General features: G+C 66.5%; 1 protein-coding gene across 3 annotated transcripts; it reads right to left on the reverse strand.

Moving 5' to 3' along the window:
* Positions 1–1,088: 1,088 nt before the first annotated feature.
* On the reverse strand, positions 1,089–17,941 carry FASN (fatty acid synthase). Of its 3 annotated transcripts, none has more exons than XM_016215462.2 (40): positions 15,780–15,921; positions 15,075–15,227; positions 13,841–14,014; positions 13,513–13,713; positions 13,274–13,396; positions 13,081–13,196; positions 12,876–13,010; positions 11,927–12,389; positions 11,661–11,848; positions 11,386–11,575; positions 10,923–11,017; positions 10,649–10,783; positions 10,350–10,553; positions 10,076–10,191; positions 9,707–9,879; positions 9,440–9,631; positions 9,267–9,347; positions 8,969–9,157; positions 8,643–8,819; positions 8,364–8,564; positions 7,484–7,788; positions 6,691–7,248; positions 6,460–6,578; positions 6,202–6,356; positions 5,890–6,087; positions 5,603–5,753; positions 5,339–5,517; positions 5,134–5,253; positions 4,805–4,927; positions 4,480–4,706; positions 4,201–4,402; positions 3,908–4,059; positions 3,710–3,801; positions 3,352–3,503; positions 3,025–3,270; positions 2,613–2,798; positions 2,063–2,290; positions 1,748–1,959; positions 1,570–1,668; positions 1,089–1,493 (listed from the first exon to the last, which is right to left on the reverse strand). In XM_016215462.2, the coding sequence occupies exons 1-40, from the start codon at positions 15,904–15,906 to the stop codon at positions 1,104–1,106; spliced, it is 7,527 nt and encodes a 2,508-aa protein (XP_016070948.2). In that variant the 5' UTR covers positions 15,907–15,921; the 3' UTR covers positions 1,089–1,103. The 3 variants fall into 3 exon arrangements, 1 of the variants encoding a protein (XP_016070948.2); XR_015715904.1 differs by adding an exon at positions 17,890–17,941 and having other exon boundaries at positions 1,406–1,493; positions 1,570–1,959; positions 10,076–10,260; positions 15,780–15,914; XR_015715905.1 differs by adding an exon at positions 17,890–17,940 and having other exon boundaries at positions 1,406–1,493; positions 1,570–1,959; positions 15,780–15,914.
* Between the last annotated feature and the right edge of the window lie 2,087 nt (positions 17,942–20,028).

Consider the following 20,028-nt stretch of genomic DNA (forward strand, 5'->3'; position numbering starts at 1 on the left):
GGTCTAGACAGTAATTCTGGGAACATGTAAGCCCCTTGCCTGTCTGGGTCCCACACCTTCTAGAAGTCGAGGTGGGCCTGCTCCCCGCCCCCATCTCGTTCTGATCCTTGCATTTCTCCCAGGGTCTAACCCGCTGTGCAGCTCACCTCTAGTCAGCCCAGAAACCCCACTCCAGGGCGCCCACCTCACCTCTTGGTTCCCAGGGGACCTCCCTGCCCCTCAACCTCCCTCCCAGCCTTTGTTCAACTCCCCAGGGTTATGCAAACACTAGGTGTTGCTGTGGAAGTATTTTGCCACGTGGTTCACACCCACAATCAGCTGACTTCAAATAAAGACAAGGTGGGCAGGACACCTCCAAACACTGATGCTCCGGGGAGCAGACCCATAGTTTCCCCCAGGAACAGGAATTCTGGCAAGAGGTGCAAGTCCCCACCACGGCTGCCGGTGGCTCCTTCAAACGCACCTAACCCAGCGTTTGCTGGGCTCCTGCTGGTTGCCTGTGCTGCCTGCAGGGGCGTGGGGCCTGCTGCAGGGGGAATCGTGTTGGGGGGCCCCCGGGAGCAGAGGGGTTCCCCCCAGGACTCATGGGGACAAAACCCAGAGGCCATGCAGCTCAGGGGTTTAGTCCCTGAACACCCCAGAGAGAGCAACATTTTGACGGAGTTGATGTAAGAATGAAACACGTCCAGACAAGGTTTTTTGAACTGACAGTTATAGTAAATTTCAAAATCTGAGCAGCAACGTGAATCATGTTTCTTGAAAAAAGTTAACAGAGAACAGAGTGGGTGCCCGGCGCCCGCTGCTCGCTGCATCACGGCCGGCGGCTCGCCCGGCTGCCCCAGGACGGCCCTGGCGGCTCCCCAGCGACGCAATAAATAGAATCCAAACCGAGACCGCGAACCGCACGCCCCGCACAGGCCGCAGGTGGCGGGGGCTCGCAGGCCACGCCCGGCTCGGCCGACTCTTCACAGACCAGGCAGGTCTCCAAGCCGGGGGCGCGGGTCCTGGCCCCGCACCTGCGTGCGAGGCGGCGGCCGAGGGGGCCGCGCGGGGTCAGTCCTACTTCTAGCGGCCGCGTGGGCGGCGGCGCGGGGCGGGGCGGGCTAGCCCTCCCGCACGCTGACGCGCGGCTCGGCCAGGGAGCTGCGCATGATGCCGACGATGGCCTCGAGGCCGCTGCCCTCCAGCAGCGTGCGGTGGTCCCCCTCGATGACGTGCACCGACACCTTGCCGTCGCACACCTGCGACAGGTTGTAGTCGGCGCCCAGGTCCTCGCCCTGCGCGCCGCCGGTCTTGGCGCGCAGCAGGGTCACGTTGCCGTGGTAGGTGGCCCGCGGCGCGTACTGCTCGGCGGCGCGCAGCTTGTGGTAGAAGGAGCGCGCGGCGAAGGTGAGCGCGCGGCGGTCCAGGTCCGCGTGGCTCTGCGTGATGATGTCCACAGCGGCCACCACGCGCTCCTCCAGGCCCGCGAGGGGCAGCAGCGCCTCCAGCACCTGCGGGACAAGACTCGAGTGGGCGCCTGTGCGGCGCGGGCGGGCCCCGCCCCGCCCCGGCCGGCGCGGGACGCACCCTGCTGTGCTCGGCGTCCGTGAACTGCTGCACGAAGAAGCACATGGCCTCGGTCTCAGCCTCCCCTTCGCAGCCCGGCGTCAGCTTCGCGCGGTAGCTCTGCAGAGGGAAGAGGGGCTCTGTAGAGGAGAGGGGACCCGACTGGGGCCCAGGCCGGGCCCTGGGGTGCCGCTCCCACCTGCGTGTAGGCCAGCACGAAGGAATGCGAGCCGTCAAACAGGAAGAGCGTGGGCGCCGGGCTCTGCTGCGCCTGCAGCTGCGAGCACATCTCGAAGGCCACGCAGGCCCCGTAGGAGTAGCCGGCGATGCGGTAGGGCCCCTCGGGCTGCACCTGCCGGATGCACTGGATGTAGTAGGCGGCCAGGCTCTGGATGCTGTCCAGGGGTGCGGCTGCAGGAGTAGAGGCTGTGTGGGTGGGCGGCCCAGGGCCCGTCCCCAGGCCCACCACCCTCCTTGTTGGACACGGAGGCAGCCACGCAGGACCCAGACTAACCCCGGGTGCACTGAATGCCATAGGTGGGGATGCTGAGCTTGGAGGCCAGGCTGTGGAACACGGCGGTGGAGCCCTCGATGGGGTGCACCAGGAACAGGGGCCTCTCGGAGTTCTGTACTGAGTTGAGCCGCGTCAAGGTCGGGCCCTCGGGGTTCACCAGCAGGGCGCTCAGGTTCAGCAGGGCCTGCTGCCGGGAGCTGTCCTCCTTGGGTGTGGAGGCCACCAGCTCTGTGGGGAGGGGCAGATGGCAGCAGTGTCCACAGGTTCGCGCACACAAACACACAGACACGCACATGCACACACTCGCACACCTGGCTCTAGCTGCTGCTGGTCAGGAGTAGGGCAAGGCTCTGGGCCCCAAGGGAGCACTGTGGAAGGGGCCAGGTAAAGGAGCCCTGACCTGGGGGGTCCAGCTGCCTACAGGCCAGGAACACCAAAGGGGGCGGAGTTGTGCTGCTCCTGAGACACATGCCCCATATCCCAGAAAAAGGTTGGGCCAGGAGGCCTAGGAACCCCCTCTTCTCCCCAGCCGTCCTCTGACCCCACACACCATTCCCTGAGCTGGCCTGTGAGAGCTCTTGAAGCTTCCGGAGCGTGAACTTCTGGATTTCCCGCATGGATAGCACCAGGTCATACTCCCGCTCCAGCATCTGGCGCACCTCAACGCCCATGAGCGAGTCCAGGCCCAGGTCCCCCAGTGAGCTGTCCAGGTTGACAGCAGCCAAGTCTCGGATTCCTGGGGAGAGGTGCTTGGTTGGTAACTTGGGAAGGAGAGTGGGGCGGGTGGGTTAGGCCCTTTGTCTTCCCAAAACACTGAGGCCACGGTGACAGCACCAGCCTTCACCCAGCTCTGCAGAGACACTGTGCCTCCCTCTGTGAGCCAGCAGGCAGGGCCCCATGCAGCTGGGGAAGCTGAAGCTGGGGGAGCGGAGTGCCTGCCTGCGGGCAGTGCGGTCCCTCACCCAGGATGTGAGCCACGGACTTCAGCAGGTTGTGCTGGCTGTCGCCATCCCCTCGGGCTGCCACCTCCTTCTCTGCCAGCACAAAGCTGCTCAGGACAGGGTGGGGCTGGTTCAGGAACAGATCCAGCACCTCCAGGCAGGAGGTGATGCGCTGGGGCAGTGTCCCGCCGATGACTGTGTCGTTGTCGCCCATCCTCTCCAGGATGATGCCCACGTCGCCAATGCTGCCCCACTGCACAGCGAGGCCTACAGACGAGGAGGGCCGGGTCAGGGGCGTCCGCGGGGGAGGGCGGCCAGGGGAGCGGCAGGGCAGTGGCGGAGGCCTACCTGGGAGGCCCTCGTGCCTGCGCACCTCACATATGCGCTCCATGGTGGAGTTGGCGAAGCCGTAGTTGGTCTGACCCATGTTACCACGCCCACAGCTCACCGAGGAGAAGGCCACGAAGTAGTCCAGCTCGGGGCATGCCTCGCGGGTCACCCTGTGGGTGCTTGGGTCACTCCCTGGCCAGCTGCCCCTGCCCACCCCAATGGAGCCTCAACTCTGCCCCTAGCAGAGGTCTGTGGCCTGGACCCTGGGCCACCATGTGGGAGGGAATGGGGAGTGGCGGGAGAGTGTGCAGGCTGCTCCCTGCACACTCCGGGCCAGAGTTGGCTGCACTGCCTGGGGTGGGGGCCACATGCCCACCTGTCCAGGTTCAGGGTGCCGCTGTACTTGGGCTTGCTGACGTCTTGGAAGAGCTCTGGAGTCTGGTTCTCCAGCATGGCATCCCTCAGGACCTGGGGGAGAGGCATCCTCAGTGCTGCCTGGCCCAGGGCTTCAGAGAGCTCGGCCAGGGGACCTTCCTGGGGTGGCTGGCTCTGGCCTCTTCAGAGCAGCACTCACCATGGCCAGGTTGAAGACGCCTCCGACAGGCCCGAGCTGTGTGGCCTCGGCGATGAGGCCCCGAGCCCCGTCCAGAGAGCTGATGTTGCTGGTAGACACTAGGACCTGCACACCCTGGCGCTGCCACTTACGGACTTGCTTGGCCTGGTAGCCTATGAGGCAGCAAGGCCAGGAAAATCAGGGCTCCGTCTACCTAGCTCTGGTGTCCTTGGAGCACACTAGGGAGGGGATGACCAGAAGGGCACTCCTCCTCCTGCCTGCCAACCACCACACACGCCCTAAGGCCCGCTCACCTGTGCGGATGCCAGAGCGGGAGGTCAGCACGAGCTTCTGGGCCCCTCGCAGCACAAGCCACTGAGCCAGCTCAAGGCCAAAGCCACCCAGGCCCCCGGCGATGATGTAGCTCTTATGGGCGGGGCAGAAGGTCTTGGATATAGCTGCCATCAGGGTGGGCTTGGGCCTGTGCAGCACAGCACCCTGCTCCTCCTCACGCACCTGCAGCCCAAGCAGCATGGCTCACGCATTGCCCACAGGTCCAGGCTGGGGCTGGGCGCCCAGGGTCCCCCTCTCACCTGCACAAGCACTTTGCCGATGTGCTTCCCCTGCGCCATGTAGCGGAAGGCATCCTCCACCTGGTCCTTGGGGAACACGGTGCACTTGAGGGGCTGCACCACGCCTTCCTGGATGCCTGTACGCAGCAGCTCTGCCACCTCCTGCCAGTGAGTGGCACTGGCCTCTTCAAAGAGTGAGTCCAGCAGGATCCCGTGGAAAGTCACGTTCTTTAGGAAAATGGCCATGCCTGCAGGGGCGATGAGTGTGCTCACCACTCGGCTCACAGCCTGTCTCGTGGACCCCACCTTGCCCCCAGCCCCCGACCCGTCTGCTGCCTGGCCTCACCCAGTGGGTGGTTTTTGAAAAGGTCAAATTTGCCTATTTCCAGAAAGCGGCCATGCTGGGCCAGGCACCGCACACTGGCCTGCAGCTTCTCTTCCGCCAGGGAGTTCAGGACCAGGTCCACACCTGGTGGGGGTGACAGAAGGGGTTATTATGGTCACAACCACCCTTGGGCACCCCCACTAGTCCAGACGACCAGAAACTGCCTGGGCCAGTGTCTTCAGCTCAGCCAGGAGGGAGGGAGAATGGGGGAGGAGGGCTGGAGTACGGGCGCATGGCAGATGGTAGGTGCTGGGAGGTCAGGAGGCTGCTGGGTGCCTGAGAGCACACACCCTTCCCGGCCGTGTGCTGAAGCACGTGCTGCTCGAAGGACGTGTCCCTGGAGTTTGCGAAGCTGGTGTCATTGAGCTGCGGGAACCTGGCCTGGAGGTACGCCCGCTTCTCGGCTGACCCTAATGGGGGAGAGGTGCCAGCTGGTGAGCCTGGCTATGTGGCTGGAGGGGCAGCCCTGGGCTTGGGAAGGGCCGGCTAGCTCACCTACGGTGGTGAAGACGCGGCAGCCCAGGCTGAGGGCGATGGCGATGGCAGCCTGGCCCACACCGCCCGAGCCTGAGTGGATGAGCAAGGTCTCCCCACGCTGCAAGCGCCCCCGCACCACCAGCGAGTAGTAGGCAGTGGTGTAGACGACAGGCACTGAGGCTGCCTCCTTCAGGGTCCTGCAGGTACAGTGCACGGGGTCACTTGGGCCTGACCCCCAGTCACCTCTGCATGGGGCCCCAGCTCACAGCCAGACTGACTCACCAGCTGGAGGGGACATCCCACAGGAAGTTCTCAGACAGCAGAACTGAGGTGGCCAAGCCTTGGGCGGGCACCAGCCCCATGACGCGCTTGCCGTTGGGGTCTCGGCCAGAGAACTCCATGCCCAGCATGCAATCCTGGGAGGCCGATTTCCCTGGGGGCAGACAGTAGGTGAGCCCACATCTCCCAGATCCTGAGCACTTTGGGCAAGGACCCCGTCTCCTTTCCAGGTCCTGGTCCCTGGGGCCTGTGCTCTGCCCCACCCCTGCCCCTGCCCCTGCCGCCCGCACCTGGGATGGCGTCAGGGGACAGCTTGCCCGTGGCCAGCATGATGTCCCGGAAGTTGAGGGAGGCATAGTAGATGGTGCAGAGATGGACGCCGGGGGCCGGGGCGTGGCGCAGTGGGGAGCAGACCCAGCGGATGGAGGACAGGTTCCCGCAGGTGAGGACATTGACGAAGGCGTGCTCCGTCTGCTCCTCTGGCTGACCTGGGGAACAACAGGAAGCAGGCTACTAGGGGGCCGTGTGTGGCCCAGGCTGGGTGGGATCCCCAGCCCCTTCTCATCCACTCAGTGGCAAAAGAGGAGCCTGGGGGGGCTCACCGTGCTCCAGTGGGAAGTGGCGGAAGGTCCCCCAGGCCCCGTCCCGGTAGACATTCATCGCCAGGTCCCCCTGCAGCACCTTCTGCAGCTCTGCAGAGCTTGGGTCCAGTTTGGGGATGGGGGACGTGCTACTGAGGTTGGACACCAGGATGCACCTGTGGGCAGCCAAACCAGTGAGAGGAGGCAGCGCTGGATGGGGAGGGTAGGGAGGGGCTGATGGCGGGAGGCAGGGAAGCATAGCTCGGTGGCATCTCTCACCGGACCCGGTGGCTGCCGGGCTCCTTGCGGAGACAGTTGACCATTCCAACGATGCCCGAGGTGGAGCAGCCAGTGGCTGTCAGCCACACGGGCTGGGAGGAGGAGTTGGCCAGAATGTCCTGCAGGACGAGGGGAGGGTTGGTCTCTGGGGGGGGGGGGGGGGTGTGCCTGGGCCCACCTGTGCAGTAATGAGGCACCTGGGCCTGGGCCCAGGCACTGGCAGGGACTAACCTTGAGTGAGTCTACCCATTGGAAGCTGGTGTCCTCCACCGGCAGAAAGATGGGTCTGTCGTGTTGGGCTGGTCGGCGGCACAGGAAGAGCACAGAGCCATAGAACGACTGCTTCAAGGCCACCAGGTGCAGGGACGCCCCAGCAAACAGGCCCTCCCACTCCTCCTGGCTCAGGAGGCTCTGCCCGCCTGGCTTCGGCTCAGGACAGGTCAGGAAGGCGACTGTCTCCCCTAGGGGGTGTCCCCTGAGCAGGGTGTGCAGCAGGAGGAAGCCCCCCTCCTTGATGGCGGCTGCCATGTTGCCGAGGGCTGTAGCCGGGTTGCTAAGGGTGGCCACCGCACAGTTACACACCAGGAGGTCAGCAGCGCCCAGGCTGTTGGGGGCGGGATCTGCAGGGTCCCACTGGCCCTGGGCCACACCATGCTGCTGCAGCGTGGCGTGGGCAGACTCCAGGGCCTGAGGGTGGCGGTCAGTGGCCGTGTAGTCCAGTTGCAGCATGGGCTGGGTGTTAAGCAGTGCGGGGATGCGGGAGTATAGGTGGCCGTCACCAGCCAGCACCTGGGGGGAACGAGAGATTTCTAGACTGGCTGCCCCCTTGGCAGACAGACCCAGGCTGGTTGAACATATGCCAGAAAGGCCTACCCAGCCACCCGTCTGCAGCATCTCCATGTCCCTTCTCCCCCAGTGGGGGGCAGGGGCAATGGAGACGGTGGTCGCGAAGTCTTGAGTGGGCCATCTCACACTGGGCCTGCTCAGACCTGGCCCATGGCCGACTGCCCTGCTCAGCACCCACCTCCACCACCTTCATCCGCAGGCTGGTCACATTCTCCAGGGCAGTGTCCACGCAGGCCTTGAGCGCCGGGGAGTTAAGGAGACCACTGAGCAGCGGGTCATTATGCAGCAAGGGCTTCTCCTGGGCCAGCACCTGGCCCAGCTCCAGCTGCAGGTTCCCGTTCAGCTGCAGCTGGCAGGCGGATGCCAGCAGCCGAGCCAGGCCCTGCTGTGGGGGCTTCCTGGGGGCCTGCACTCCATCTAGCCCAGGCACTATCATCTTCAGCCCCTGTTGGGCCACCTTGGTCTGCAACACCTGTGCCAACCCTGGGGAGGGGAAGACAGGCATTAGGAAGGGGCTTCAGCTGGGCTGGTGTCCCAGGATCCCAGGGCAGGAGGTGTCCGACTGGAGCAGGGACTTGGGGGAACCAGGACCCATGTGGCCCCATCCTCAGGGTATACTGCCCAGCCCTGCCCACCAAAGAGATGCAGGAACGGAGTGGGCAGCCCAGCTGTCCAGGGCTCAGAACTGGCGTTGACCATTTAGGACCTGAGAACAGAGACTGCTGTGTCCCCAACTAAGGCATGAGCCCCACAAAGGGTGGATCTCCACAGACAGTGAGTTCAGTGACCTGAGGTCACCACCTGCTGCCCTGTCCCCCACCCATCAGCACAGGTGAGCCCTCTCATGCCTGAGGAACACGCCTAAGCAGCTGGGCTGGGTGTTGGGCACAGCTATGAGGGATGAGATTTGTTATCTTTGAGCCCCAGGCCCCCTCAGAAGACTGGGGCATGCAAAACTAGACCAGGTCCCAGTGACAGGCTGTGTGGGGAGGTGATGAGCTCCCCATCACCAGCAGTGTGTGAGAGGCTGGTGCACAGGGGCCGGAAGGGGGCCTCACCACTGCACAGCTGCAGCTCCTCCTGCAGTGCCATGTTCCCTGCCAGGCACCTGCTCTCCACATTTGGCGTGAAGCAGAACTTCTCCAGGATGGGGGTGAACTCATGTTGCCGGCGCGGGGCCACTGAGGTGTGGAGTCTTGAGATCAGGACGCCCCCAGCCACCATGCTGCTCAGATAGCTGTTCACCACCACGTCGACCACTGTGGGGACATGCCGGTGAGTGTGGGCAGTGCCATGGGGCACAGTGTGGGCGCAAAGGTATGTGGGGGCTGTGCTACCTTGGGTCTTGCCCAAGCTATACACCTTCCGCCAGTGGGTGGCGGGGTCGATGTGGATGGCAGTGACGCGGGTAGGCAGGCGCATGCTGCGCTGGTCGGAGCTCAGGATGGTTATCTGCAACATGCTGTCCAGGAAGGTCACCCAGTTGTCCTTCCACAGTAGCTGGCCAGTGTTGCCTGTGGAAGAGGGGCCGTCGGCGCGTGGGGTCAGGTCTCATGCAGCTCATCCGCCTATGACTTCCCACCCTCCACCGGGTTCAACTACGTGCTTAGGCAGCAGGAGAGGCCAGTCTGGCCTCAGAGGTGGCCCCAGAGCTCGTGCCCACCTTCGAGGCTGGCCTCAAGGATGTTCTGGAAGTGTGGGCCATAGTCGTAGCCACGCAGCCGCAGCTCCTTGTACACGTCGCCCAGGGTCAAGCGGAATGTGGCCATTGGGTCTGCTGGGTCTGCAGCATCCACACTGTTCCCGTTGTCAAAGAGCTTGGGATCAGGGTCCTCCCACTGGTACACCTTCCCTGTGGGGAGGGTGGCAGGAGGGCCTGAGGGCTGGGGAGAACCAGGCTGGGAACCAGGGAACCACCCAGAGGTTCGTGGGAACCTGGTAGCCTCAATGCCCCTGCTCACCGCTCACAATCAGGTTGCCGCTCTGAGACACCTCGAAGGTGTGAGAGGCCTCCAGAAGCCTCACCTCCAGGGGCACAGTGCCTGTGGGCAGCAGGATCAGAGGTTAGCACCAGGGGTCAGGGGTCACCGGTCAGCACGCCCCCCCACAGCCCCTCTCGGCCACCCCGCCTCACCTGTTTTGGGCAGGATGGTGGCCTGGTGCAGAGTCACGTCCTCAAAAACCACAGGCATCTGCTCCATGTTTTGGCCCAGGGTGCGAGCCAGCGTCCTCCAGACCAGGCACAGGTAGCCAGTGGTCGGGAAGATGACCCGGCCATCAATGCGGTGGTCCGTCAGGTAGTGGTCGGGGGACTCGGGGCTGGGGTCTGCAGGGGCACAGGCTTCAGAACCATGCTCAGGAGAGAGGAGCCGAGCCCCTTACCCCCCGCCCACAGGCTCACCGATGTTGTAGATGGTGGCAGAGGAGCTGCCGGAGCCGTTGGGGAAGTCCTCGGCTGCAGGCACGTCCCAGGTCTGGCTGTGGTCCCATTTGATGTGGGGGGAGATGAGGGGGGTGCCCCGGGGAGCTGGGAACTCCACAGGCGGGAACAGGCCGTTGGGGTTGATGTTAATGCTGGGGGTGGGGGAGTATGTTAGGGGCACACCTGGCCCTGGGACCACTCTGTCACACCCACTGCCAACCGTCTTCCCTAAGACACCAGAGACCACCAAGATGGGGTGTGGGCCTTGCCATCTCTTGTGGAGAAGTACAGTGTGGACCACCCAGGGAGCCTGGGATCCCCCAGAGTCGGGTAGGGGCATAGACCCACCCAGCCAGGTGCAGCCGGCCCATGTTGCTGAGGAAGAGCTGCAGGTTGTCCGCGTGGCCTTTCTTCATCAGGGGGATGATGGTGCAGCTTGGCTTGAGGCCTCTCTTCAGCACAGCCTGCAGAGAACAGTCCGGCCGGGGTCCTTGACTGGCATCCACCTGCCCACACTTCCCGTGCCCACAAGGCTGAGCCCAGGCGTGGATCCTCAGTCTCTCTCGGGCCCCCGAGAGCCCCTCCCCTCCCGGAGCCCACAGACCCGGCCCCGGGCGCACACCTGCAGCAGGGCATGGGGGGCGATCTCCAGCACCACGGCGTGCTCCGGCACATGCAGCAGCGCTTCCTGGAACAGCACAGGGCTCACCAGGTTGTTGACGTTGTACTCGGCGGAGAGCGTGCGGGCCAGGCTGCCCTGCCACTGGGCCTCTGGGATGGAGGTGCTGAGCCAGCGTGCGGAGCGGGGCCGTGGGTCACGGATCACCTGCGCACAGGGCCGCTGGGTCAGCGCTGGGGTGCTCGGCCCACTGCCCGACCTCTGCAGGCCCCTCCAGGCCACCCCGTGGGAGGCCAGCCCACCTTCTTGAGCTCCCGCAGCAGCAAGGGGGCGATGCCCTCCATGAAGTAGGAGTGGAAGGCGAAGCCACCTGTCCGCACCTCCTTGGCAAACACACCCTCCTGTTTCAGCTGCTCCACAAACTTGGACATTGAGGCCTGGGAAGGACAGGGCGGGGTGATGGGCAGGGTGAGGGGGGCAGTGATGGTCCTGGGCTGTGCACTGGCCCCTCATGCAGAGCTGGCCCTGAGAGTCGGGGAGGGGACTTGAGACCCAGGCCTGTCTCCCAGTGCACACCTGAGGTCCTGAGATGGTCACGGTGTCCTCAGAGTTGTGGCACGCAGGCACGATGCCAGGGGGACAGCGCTGCTTGCACTCCTCCCAGGACAAGCCTGTGGGCAAGGTGGCCTCAGAGGGCGGCATAATGACCAGGCTCGGTAATGACAGCCGCGAAGAAAGCAGCCTTTATGAGGCACTACCCCCAACCCCAGCCCCGCTTCATCCCAAGTAGAGGCGTCATTACCACCAGCCCACGGGTCTCCCTCCGTCAGTCACGACACTCACGGCTCCTTCCACCTGTGAGTGGGAGCCAAGACGAGGGACCCAACACTCTGTCAAAAGTCCCATGGACTCAGCTCAGGCTCAGGTGACCGCCACACTGGCCAGTACTGACGGCCACCAGGATGTGTGCTGGGCACAGAGTCCCCCCAGGCCCCCCACGTCTGCCCCTTGGGCCCCAGCAGCACCGAGCAACACCCACCCACAGCCGCCATGGCCCCCGGCGGGAGGTTGGCCTCCTTGATGCACTGGCCCCTCCAGTAGGCGGAGAGGATGGCCTCTTCCTGAGAGAGGCAGCCGTCGGCGTAGCCACAAGCCACCTCGCCCAGGGAGTGTCCGATGATGCCGTCCGGCTTCAGGCCCATGGAGGTCAGCAGGCTGATGAGGGCAACCTGGGGTCAGACACATCATCAGACCTGGGGCGAGGCTGGCGCTGTGGGGCTCCTGCCAGGCCCCCAACCCGACCCCGGGGTGCACCTGGATGGCCGTCAGGCTCACGAAAGCGTTGACGGTGTCGTCGAAGGTGGCCTCGTCTGGGCTCAGCAGCAGCTCCGACACCTGCAGGCCCAAGGGCTTCAGGACCTCGTCCGACCGCAGGATGGAGTCTCGGAAGCTGGCCAGGCGCATGAGGCTGAGCCCCATCCCGCGCCACTGCGTGCCCATCCCTGTGCGCAAGAGGTTTCAGGGGCCTGGCCACAGTCCCACTGCCCCATCGCCCGGGGAGGGCCTGGGACAGAACTCACCAGAGCAGATGAACCAGAGTGGGCGCTGGCTGGAGAGCACATGCTGCACCTCCGGGCCACCACCCTCACCGCCCAGCACGGCGTATCCCCGGAAGGGCATGGCGGTGACGGGGGTGACGGCGATGTTGTTGAGCATGCTCACGAAGGCCAGGTTCTGGCTGTGCTGGCGGCCCTGCTCCAGCAGGTCCTGAACGGCCTCAGGGGTGCGCCCGCTGGCCAGCAGCAGACGGGGCAAGGCAGCATGGGGGGCAGGCGCCGGGGGCGGAAGCAGGTTGGGCCGGAGGATGACATGTACGTTGGAGCCCCCGAAGCCGAAGGAGTTCAAGGCTACGTTGCCCCCACGGACAGGCAGGGGCTGGTTCACCACCTGCAACCGCCCGGCCCGCAGCGCGGGGATCTCAGGGTGCGGGCTGTGGAAGTGCAGGTTGGGGGCCCAGAGCCCGTGCTCCAGCGACAGCACCACCTGCCGGCAGAGCGCAGCCCTGAACCCCGAGGCCCACCACGGGCCCTGCGGCTGAGGCGTCCTGCGCTCCCACACCTGCCCCAGCACACCACAGGCGTCCACCTCGAGACCCCTCTCCTCTCTGGGCTTTATGTCCTCACCACCTCCTAGGGTGACTGGACGGAACGTAAAGGCCCCTAAGCCAGGCTCTGTTCAGGTCTGACACGAGAGCTGCAAACAGGTGACTGCCGCTGGGAGCCTACAGCCTGGGAAGCGCCCTCCCCTTAGGAGCTCAAGCAATGGTAGCCAGGGTACTGTGGGTGACCACTGGTGGGTGTCTCTGCTGGCCACCTAGTCCCCACCTACTGCTCAGGAGGCCGTGGGGATGATCCGCCTGGCCAGGGCTGCCCCAGCCGTTTCCTCTCCCTGCGGCCCTGAATGTCGGACCCACAGTGAACCAGGACAGGGGCCAGGCACCCCACAGCCTGACCGAGGGGACCCACCCACCTTGGCCAGAGCTGCCAGCCCCGCGGCAGGCTCCGGGTGCCCCATGTTTGACTTGGTAGACCCGATCAATAGGGGGTCCTGGCGGGTGGCACACAGGGCTCGGTCGATGGCATTCAGCTCCTGTGGGTCGCCCACCTGTGGGGGACACAAAGAGGGTCAGGACTGCAACTGGGCAGCCAGGTAGAGGGGGTGAGTGGGGTCTCACCTTGGTCCCCGTGCCGTGGGCTTCGATGTACTCCAGGGACTTGGGGGTCACCCCGGCTGGCTCATACAGGGAGCGCATGAGCTGCTCCTGGGCCTCTCCAGACGGGAAGGTCACACCTGTGGGAAGGGCCAGGGCTCAGCACTCCACCCACCGACCACCAGTGGAGTCCCTCACCTGTTCCAGCTGCTCCCACCTTGCTCCTTGGCGCCGTCTGTGTTTGTGCCAGAGTTCAGGATGGTAGCGTACACCCGCCGGGCCAGGGACTTCTTGGTCAGCAGGACAGCCACCACGGCCTCTGAGCGGCAGTACCCGTTCCCTGAGGGCAGAGGGTGGCTCAGGGGTGGCGGGGGGCGCCTGGGCTGGTGTCAGGGGAGGCGGGGTGGGGGTGCTGCCCTTGCTCTGGGCCTCCACCCCCATGCCCAGAGTCCTCACCAGCATCATCGAAGGACTTGCAGGCGCCCTCGGGGCTGAGCATGCCCAGCTTCATGAACTGCACAGAAGTGTTGGGCTTGAGCAGGACGTTGATGCCACCCACGAGGGCCACCGGGCACTCCCCGCTGAGGATGGCCTGGTAGGCGTTGTGCATGGCCAGCAGGCTGGAGGAGCAGGCCGAGTCCAGAGCGATGCTGGGCCCTGCAGCCAAGGGCAAGGAGCAGGGGTGTAAGGCCCTCGGGGCCCCACCGGCCTTCCAGGGGGTGGGGAGGCCAAGGCTGGAAGGGACTCGCTGGTGGTGGGCCCATGCCCCACTGCGGGCACCCACCTTTGAAGTCGAAGAAATAGGAGAGGCGGTTGGCCATCATGGCTCGCTGGCAGCCCACCATGCTGTAGCCCACAAGCGTCTCAGGGTCTCGGCTCAGGGCCTCAGAGGCCTCGGAGCCGCTCACGCCGACCCAGACGCCGGTGTTGGTCCCCCGGAGGGAGGCCGGGTTGATGCCTGCGGGAAGCAGCAGTCAGAGTGCTGGGTCTCCCCTGCCCACTGCCCAGCCCTGGAGAGTAAGGCCCCCCTCAGCCTGACCAGAGGTGCCAGGCAGGGCAAGCCCAGGGAAGGCTGAGACAGAGAACCAGGTCACAAAAAACTGGGGCCTCGGGGGTGGGGGACGAGGGGGAGGTGGTGCGAGGTGGGGCTCCAGGCTCTGGGTCAGGCAGCAGTCAAAGACAGACAGAAGTGAGGACAGAGGGCGGCATTGTCCCCAGGCTACTCCCCTGGCCCCTGGTGTCACTGGCAGAGTCTGGCGAGCCCCGAGGGCCAATGAGCACCCAAGCCTCAAGGGCGGCCTGCCTGGGACAGGCGAGATAAGGAGACAGAGGGAGACAAAAGCTGAGTGTCCAGGCCCTTAAGGGAGGGAAGGACCCTGCCAGCCCCAGAGGAGCGGCATCCAAGGTCTCTGGGCAGGGCCTAGGCAGTGGAAGGCCACCAGGGTCTGCCTTCCTCCCTTCCCCACTCGCCAGGAGAGGTGTGTATGTCTATGACCTGTTCCGCTCGGTGTCGACCCCAGGGGCTGACTAGCACCTGCTGACCAAAGGCAAGGGTGGGTGGCCCCTAGGCTCCCCGTCAGGGCCGGCCACCTACCCCTTCTCTTGGGTGGGTGGGCACAGCAAGGAAAGATCTGTGCCCCAGAACAAGGGACAGTTTACCTCTGGGCTAGACACAACCCAGGGTAGGGGTCCTGGGGGCTGGGGCACTATCCCCTACTTGCCCAGCACCGGCCCTCACCCCAAGATCAGCCCTCGGATGGGAGTAAGGAAACTGGGGCATCAGGGCACGCCCAGGACACCTTGGGCCCATTGTGAAACCAGACCTGCCCAAGGGCCCACGCCTCCAGAGCTTCAGGCATGGCAGCCCCAATTGGGGACAGAGAGAGCCCGGCTGGGGCCCCTCCCCCAGGACCGTCAGTGCTGTTTTACTCCGAATATGTGCTGTTTTTAGAAGCAAAAACATGAGGACACTGACACTTTGTGACCCCAGGTTGGCCACTGGCCTCCAGGCGACCCACCTCCATCTACAATGGCCTCGTAGGTGACTTCCAGCAGCAGGCGCAGTTGGGGGTCCATCGTGTGTGCCTGCTTGGCATGGACCCCGAAGAATGTGGCATCGAACTTGGACAGGTCCTTCAGTTTGCCAGACCGCCTGGGCAGGCCATAGAGTCCTGCAGACACGGGCAGATGGAAGGCACCCACTGAGGGACGGCATAGGCCCTGAGGGACCAACAGGGAGATTGGTGCTCCCCATAGGGTGGGGAGTGGCCCCAGGTAGAGGTGTCTCCTGCAGCCCCCTGCTGTCCTGGCTGCAGACCCTCCACCTGGCCTCCACTGGGCTAGGCTCCACCATGCTGACTCACACCCTGCAGATCAGGTAGAACAGCTCTGCGCAAGAGCCTACTAGGTGTGAGGGAGTCAAACCAGCTTCCCCAGAGAGCCGGCATCTTATCTAACCTCCGACATGTGGGCAGCAGTGGCCACCGGCTCTGCAGGGACAGGGTGGTGGGTGGATGGGGGTGCTGACCCACTTGGCGTTACCCTGGCCCTGCCCCTGCCCCCCAGTTCTGGACCCCCGCAGGTCCTCTAACTCAGCTGTAGAACAGGCAAGGATGCACACCAGGGTCGGAGCCAGACCCCACTCGGCCTCCATCTCCAGGAAATCGGCCGGCAGCCCCAGGCAGGACGGACAGGCGGACGCGCTGAACCCACTGCCCACTCACCAGCCTTCCACCGCCTGTCGTCGTCTGTCACCATGTCCACACCGCCAATGAGGTTGGCCCAGAACTCCTCCAGGTTCTCTGACTCGGGCAGCTTCCCAGATATGCCAGCAATCACCACCTCCTCCATGCTGCTCTCTGCAGGGCCCGGACACTGGTCAGATTGGCCCCACACCACCAGACCACAGCCCTCCTGTCACCAGCTTCCTAAGCCCCATAGCACCTGCCCTCCTCCACCTGGCCCACCCATGGGTCTGAGAGCAGCAGCTCAGAAAGCCCCAGACCAAAGGCCAGAAGGCGCAGACTGGCGTCCTGGGTGTGTGAGTGGTGGGGGGTCAACTCTGGTCCAGCAGGTTCACAGCTTTCATGGGGCCTTGGCACTGGTCTGTCACACCTGGGGCCCCAACCTGGGGTGACCCCATCATGGCCCTGCTGCCCCATGCCCACCTCCCAGCAGCCAGTGGTCTCTGCAACCTCCTGCTGCAGTGCCTGCCCCCCCCCCCCAGGGCCATCCAGAGAAGAGCCCAAACCCTTCCCAGCCTGCTAAAAGCTAGCACAGGAAACCGAGCGGGCCAGGGAGAAAGGGCACCAAAGCCTGAGGGAGGGAAAAGTGGGGGGTGGGGAAGACTCCAGTCCACACTGAGAAGCCACAAAGTCAGCACCCCAGGCTGTCCTCCATGCCCCGCTGCCAGGACTTGGGAGGGACAGCCTGAGCACTGCGGATGCCAAGGCCTGGCAGGGCTTTGGGGGAAAGGTGGCCTGCACCCCATGTGGGCCGACCCGGAGAACCAAGTGCTGCTCATGCCTACACACCCGTGCAGGTGAGGCCCTGGGATACTGCTCGCTTACCTCCACCTGGCCTGCCTGACTAACCGCTTGGCATTGCCCTGGCCCTGCCCCCCAGCTCTGGACCCCCGCAGGTCCCCTAACTCAGCTGTAAGCGGGCACCGATGCACAGCAGGGCCCACTCGGCCTCCCAGGGCCCCAGCCCAGACCCCACTCGGGCTCCATCCCCGGGAGGAGCCGGCAGCCCAGGCAGCATGGGGGCCGCGCGCTGAGCAGGCCTACCCCTACCCCTACCCCTACCCCTACCCCTACCCCTACCCCTACCCCTAAGCCTAACCCTACCCCTACCCCTAAGCCTAACCCTACCCCTACCCCTAAGCCTAAGCCTACCCCTACCCCTACCCCTAAACCTAAGCCTAAGCCTACCCCTACCCCTACCCCTAAACCTAAGCCTAAGCCTACCCCTACCCCTACCCCTACCCCTACCCCTAAGCCTAAGCCTACCCCTACCCCTAACCCCACCCTACCCCTAGCCCGGCCCGCCCCCGCCGAGCGTGTGGGTCTGCGAGGGGGGTCCTGTGCAGCCCCTCAGGAAGGGGGCCAAGGCCCCGCGGCCTCCTGCTGCTAATGACCGCCGGGCCCACCGCCCTCGGCCCTCCCAGGTCTCGGAGCGCCGACTTCCTCGGGCGGCCGCCGCCCCCGCGCAGAATAAAGGGCCTCGGCCGGCCGGGCGGCCCGCGCGCCCCGGAGCGCGGCTCCGTTCTCCCTACTTGCTATTCAGGCCGAGTCCCGCGGCCCCGGCGCGGTGGGGGCGGGTGGGGACCCCCGCCGCGCCCGCGGAGCGCTCATCCCTCAACTTCGGGGGCTCGCGGCTGCGCCCACGTGGTGGGAACCGGTCCCCACCCGCCCCGGGGCCCCTCGGCCGCCTCCCTGCCTCCTCCCCGGCCCCCCGCGGGGATGAGAAGGCGCCCGGCCGGGCTGGGCCTCGGCTACCCGGAGTCGGGGGGGCCGCCGCGAGTGGAGGGGCTCAGGGCCCAGCCCCACGGAGACCTTTGTGGGCGCTGAGGCCGGGCGCGCCCCGGGCGGCGGGGCCCCTGCCGGCCGCCGGCCCACCCGAGGCCAAAATGGCTGTTCGCGGCGCTCCCGGCGTGCGCCCCTCGCCGCCGGCCCCGGACGCTCCGCGGTGGCTCGCGCACCAGACGGGGGCTCGGACCGAGAGACCCGGGCGGCCACGCGGAGCGACCCTTCTTCCCCGCGGGCGGACCGTGCGCGCCCCGGGCCGGGGGTGCCGGCCGGCGGGTCCCCGGAGCCCGGCCCGCCGCGGTACCTGGTCTGGGCGCGGGCCGAGCGGGCGGGCGGGCGGCGGAGCGCGAGGATGGGCGCTGCGGAGGAGGCGAGGCCGGGCCGCTGCCGTCTCTCTGGCTCCCTCTAGGCCGCGCCGCCGCTATTTAACCGCGGCCGTCCCCGCGCGGACACGCCACATGGGCTGACAGCTCGGCTGCGCCGCCCAGGCCAATGAGCGTCGGGGCTGCGCCCCGGGACCCGGCGCGCCGCCGCCAGTGGGGTGATGCCGCGCGCCGGGACCCTGGCGGGGGCGCGCCCGGGGGGCGCCGGCGGGTGGGCCGCGACTTCCGTTCCCCGCGGAGGGCACGTGGCGCGCCCCCGCCCCCTCCTCGCGCCGCCTCCGGCCGCCCCCAACCCGGCGACGCGGGGGCCACGTGTGCGCGGCGCGCGGGTGAAATGGAACGGGGTGTGCTTGTGCCACTCGGGGGGGGTCAGGCTGGGGCCACACGGGGAGCGGGGGGACCCTGGACGGACGGGCGCACGAGCCCGCGTCCGGGCCGCGCGGCGCCGGCTGGGGGCGTGGCTCGCTCCGCCGTCGCGGCCAATCGGGGGCCGGGGGCGTGCGCGCCGGCCCAATGGCGGCGCGCGAGTGGGCGTTGCTAGGCGATAGGGTGATGGGCGGGCCGGGGCGGTGCGCGGGCGGCCGCGGGCGAGCGCGGTCGTTGACCTGGCCGAGGGAGCCCCGGGCGGGGTTACTGTCGGTCACCGCCGCGCCGGCCTGGTCCTTCCTGCCGGACGCCCCACTTCGCGGGCCGCCGCGGGAACCCGGAAACCCCTCCGGGCGCATCCCCGGCGCCCCCGGGCCGGCCCCGTGCGGGGCGCGGCCATCTGGAGAGCGGGCTCCGCGCGGACACCGCTCGGGGACTGGAACAAAGGAGCCTCCTGGGCGACACGCGCGCGCGCACACGTGGCCACTCGCACCCACGCGCGCGCCCCGGCGGAGGTCGGCCCTGCGCCAACGCTGGCTCGCTCGGCCCCCGGGCTTACAGCTCCGCCCGCTGCCCACGGGGCCTCGAAGCCCCGCGCAGCGCCGGGGGGGCCACGGGGACGCGCGAGGGCTCCGCGGCCCCACAGCCGCACTGCCGTCCCGAGCACCCCTCCGTGGGTCTCCCCCCTGCCGAGGGCTTTCAGATCCCGGGCGCCGAGCCAGGGGCGGCTGCGCGGGTCGGAAGCGTCCTCAGAGCGGGACCGGCCCCTCCACTCGCTCCGGCCGAAGGAAGCCGCGCGGCCCCGCCTCACTCGAGGGGCAAGTCCCGGGAAGCAGGGCTGCGCCGGCCCGGGCCCCACGCGCTCACGCAGCGGCCTGCAGCGCGGCTGACGGGGCGAGGCGGGAGCCGTGCCCACCCCTGGGGCCTGGTCTGTGATCCTGCGCCTTGCGCTAGGCAGTTCCCAGGGCCGGTGCCGCCGCCGCCCCCACACCTGGAGCCAGGCAGGGAGAGGACACTGAAGCCACCGCGGGGGTGGGTGCAGCCTCCCCGGCACCCTCCCACCCTCCTGGAGGCGCTGTCTGCCCCGAGGGAAAGCCTCACGGCCCACCCAGGCTGCCTGAAGGCACAGCCGCCCTCCACCTGGGGTGGGGACAGGCCCTCTCTGTCCCTCAGCAGTGCTGCAGGCAGGAGCCCTCTGGCTGTGCCAATTAGGTGCAGACGTCAGGGGAGAAAAGGGCTGAGGGCTTCAGGCGAGCAGAGGAGCCCAGGGCCACCTCCCCAGCGCTGCCTCCCAGGACAGGTGACTGGTTGGCTCGGACTTAGCACAGACTCCCCAGCGTCAGGACTGCAGTTAGGATTCCTCGGACATGTTTTTTGGTGGGGGAGTGTGGGTGTCGTTTTGTAGTGGTGGGTCGGAGTGAGTGGTGTCAGTTTACCTGTTTCTCACTTTTGGCAGGTCCCAGGTCTGGGGCCACCCCCCTCAACCAGCACCCTAGCATGAGCACCCTAGCACACAGCAGGGGCCCACCCCATCTGGGCACTGGGATCACCCCACTCCACGGTGCTTTCTGGGGGACGCTTGCCTTGCGGTGGGCATTCTGACTGCTCTCTGTGCCCCAGCAGCACGCAGGTGGGTGGCTGTGGGCAGTGACACAGGCAGATGCCTTTTCCCAAGTAGGACAGGTAAACAACTC

The sequence above is a fragment of the Miniopterus natalensis genome, chromosome 17, assembly GCF_054644295.1.
Source record: "Miniopterus natalensis isolate mMinNat1 chromosome 17, mMinNat1.hap1, whole genome shotgun sequence".
NCBI lineage: Eukaryota > Metazoa > Chordata > Mammalia > Chiroptera > Miniopteridae > Miniopterus > Miniopterus natalensis.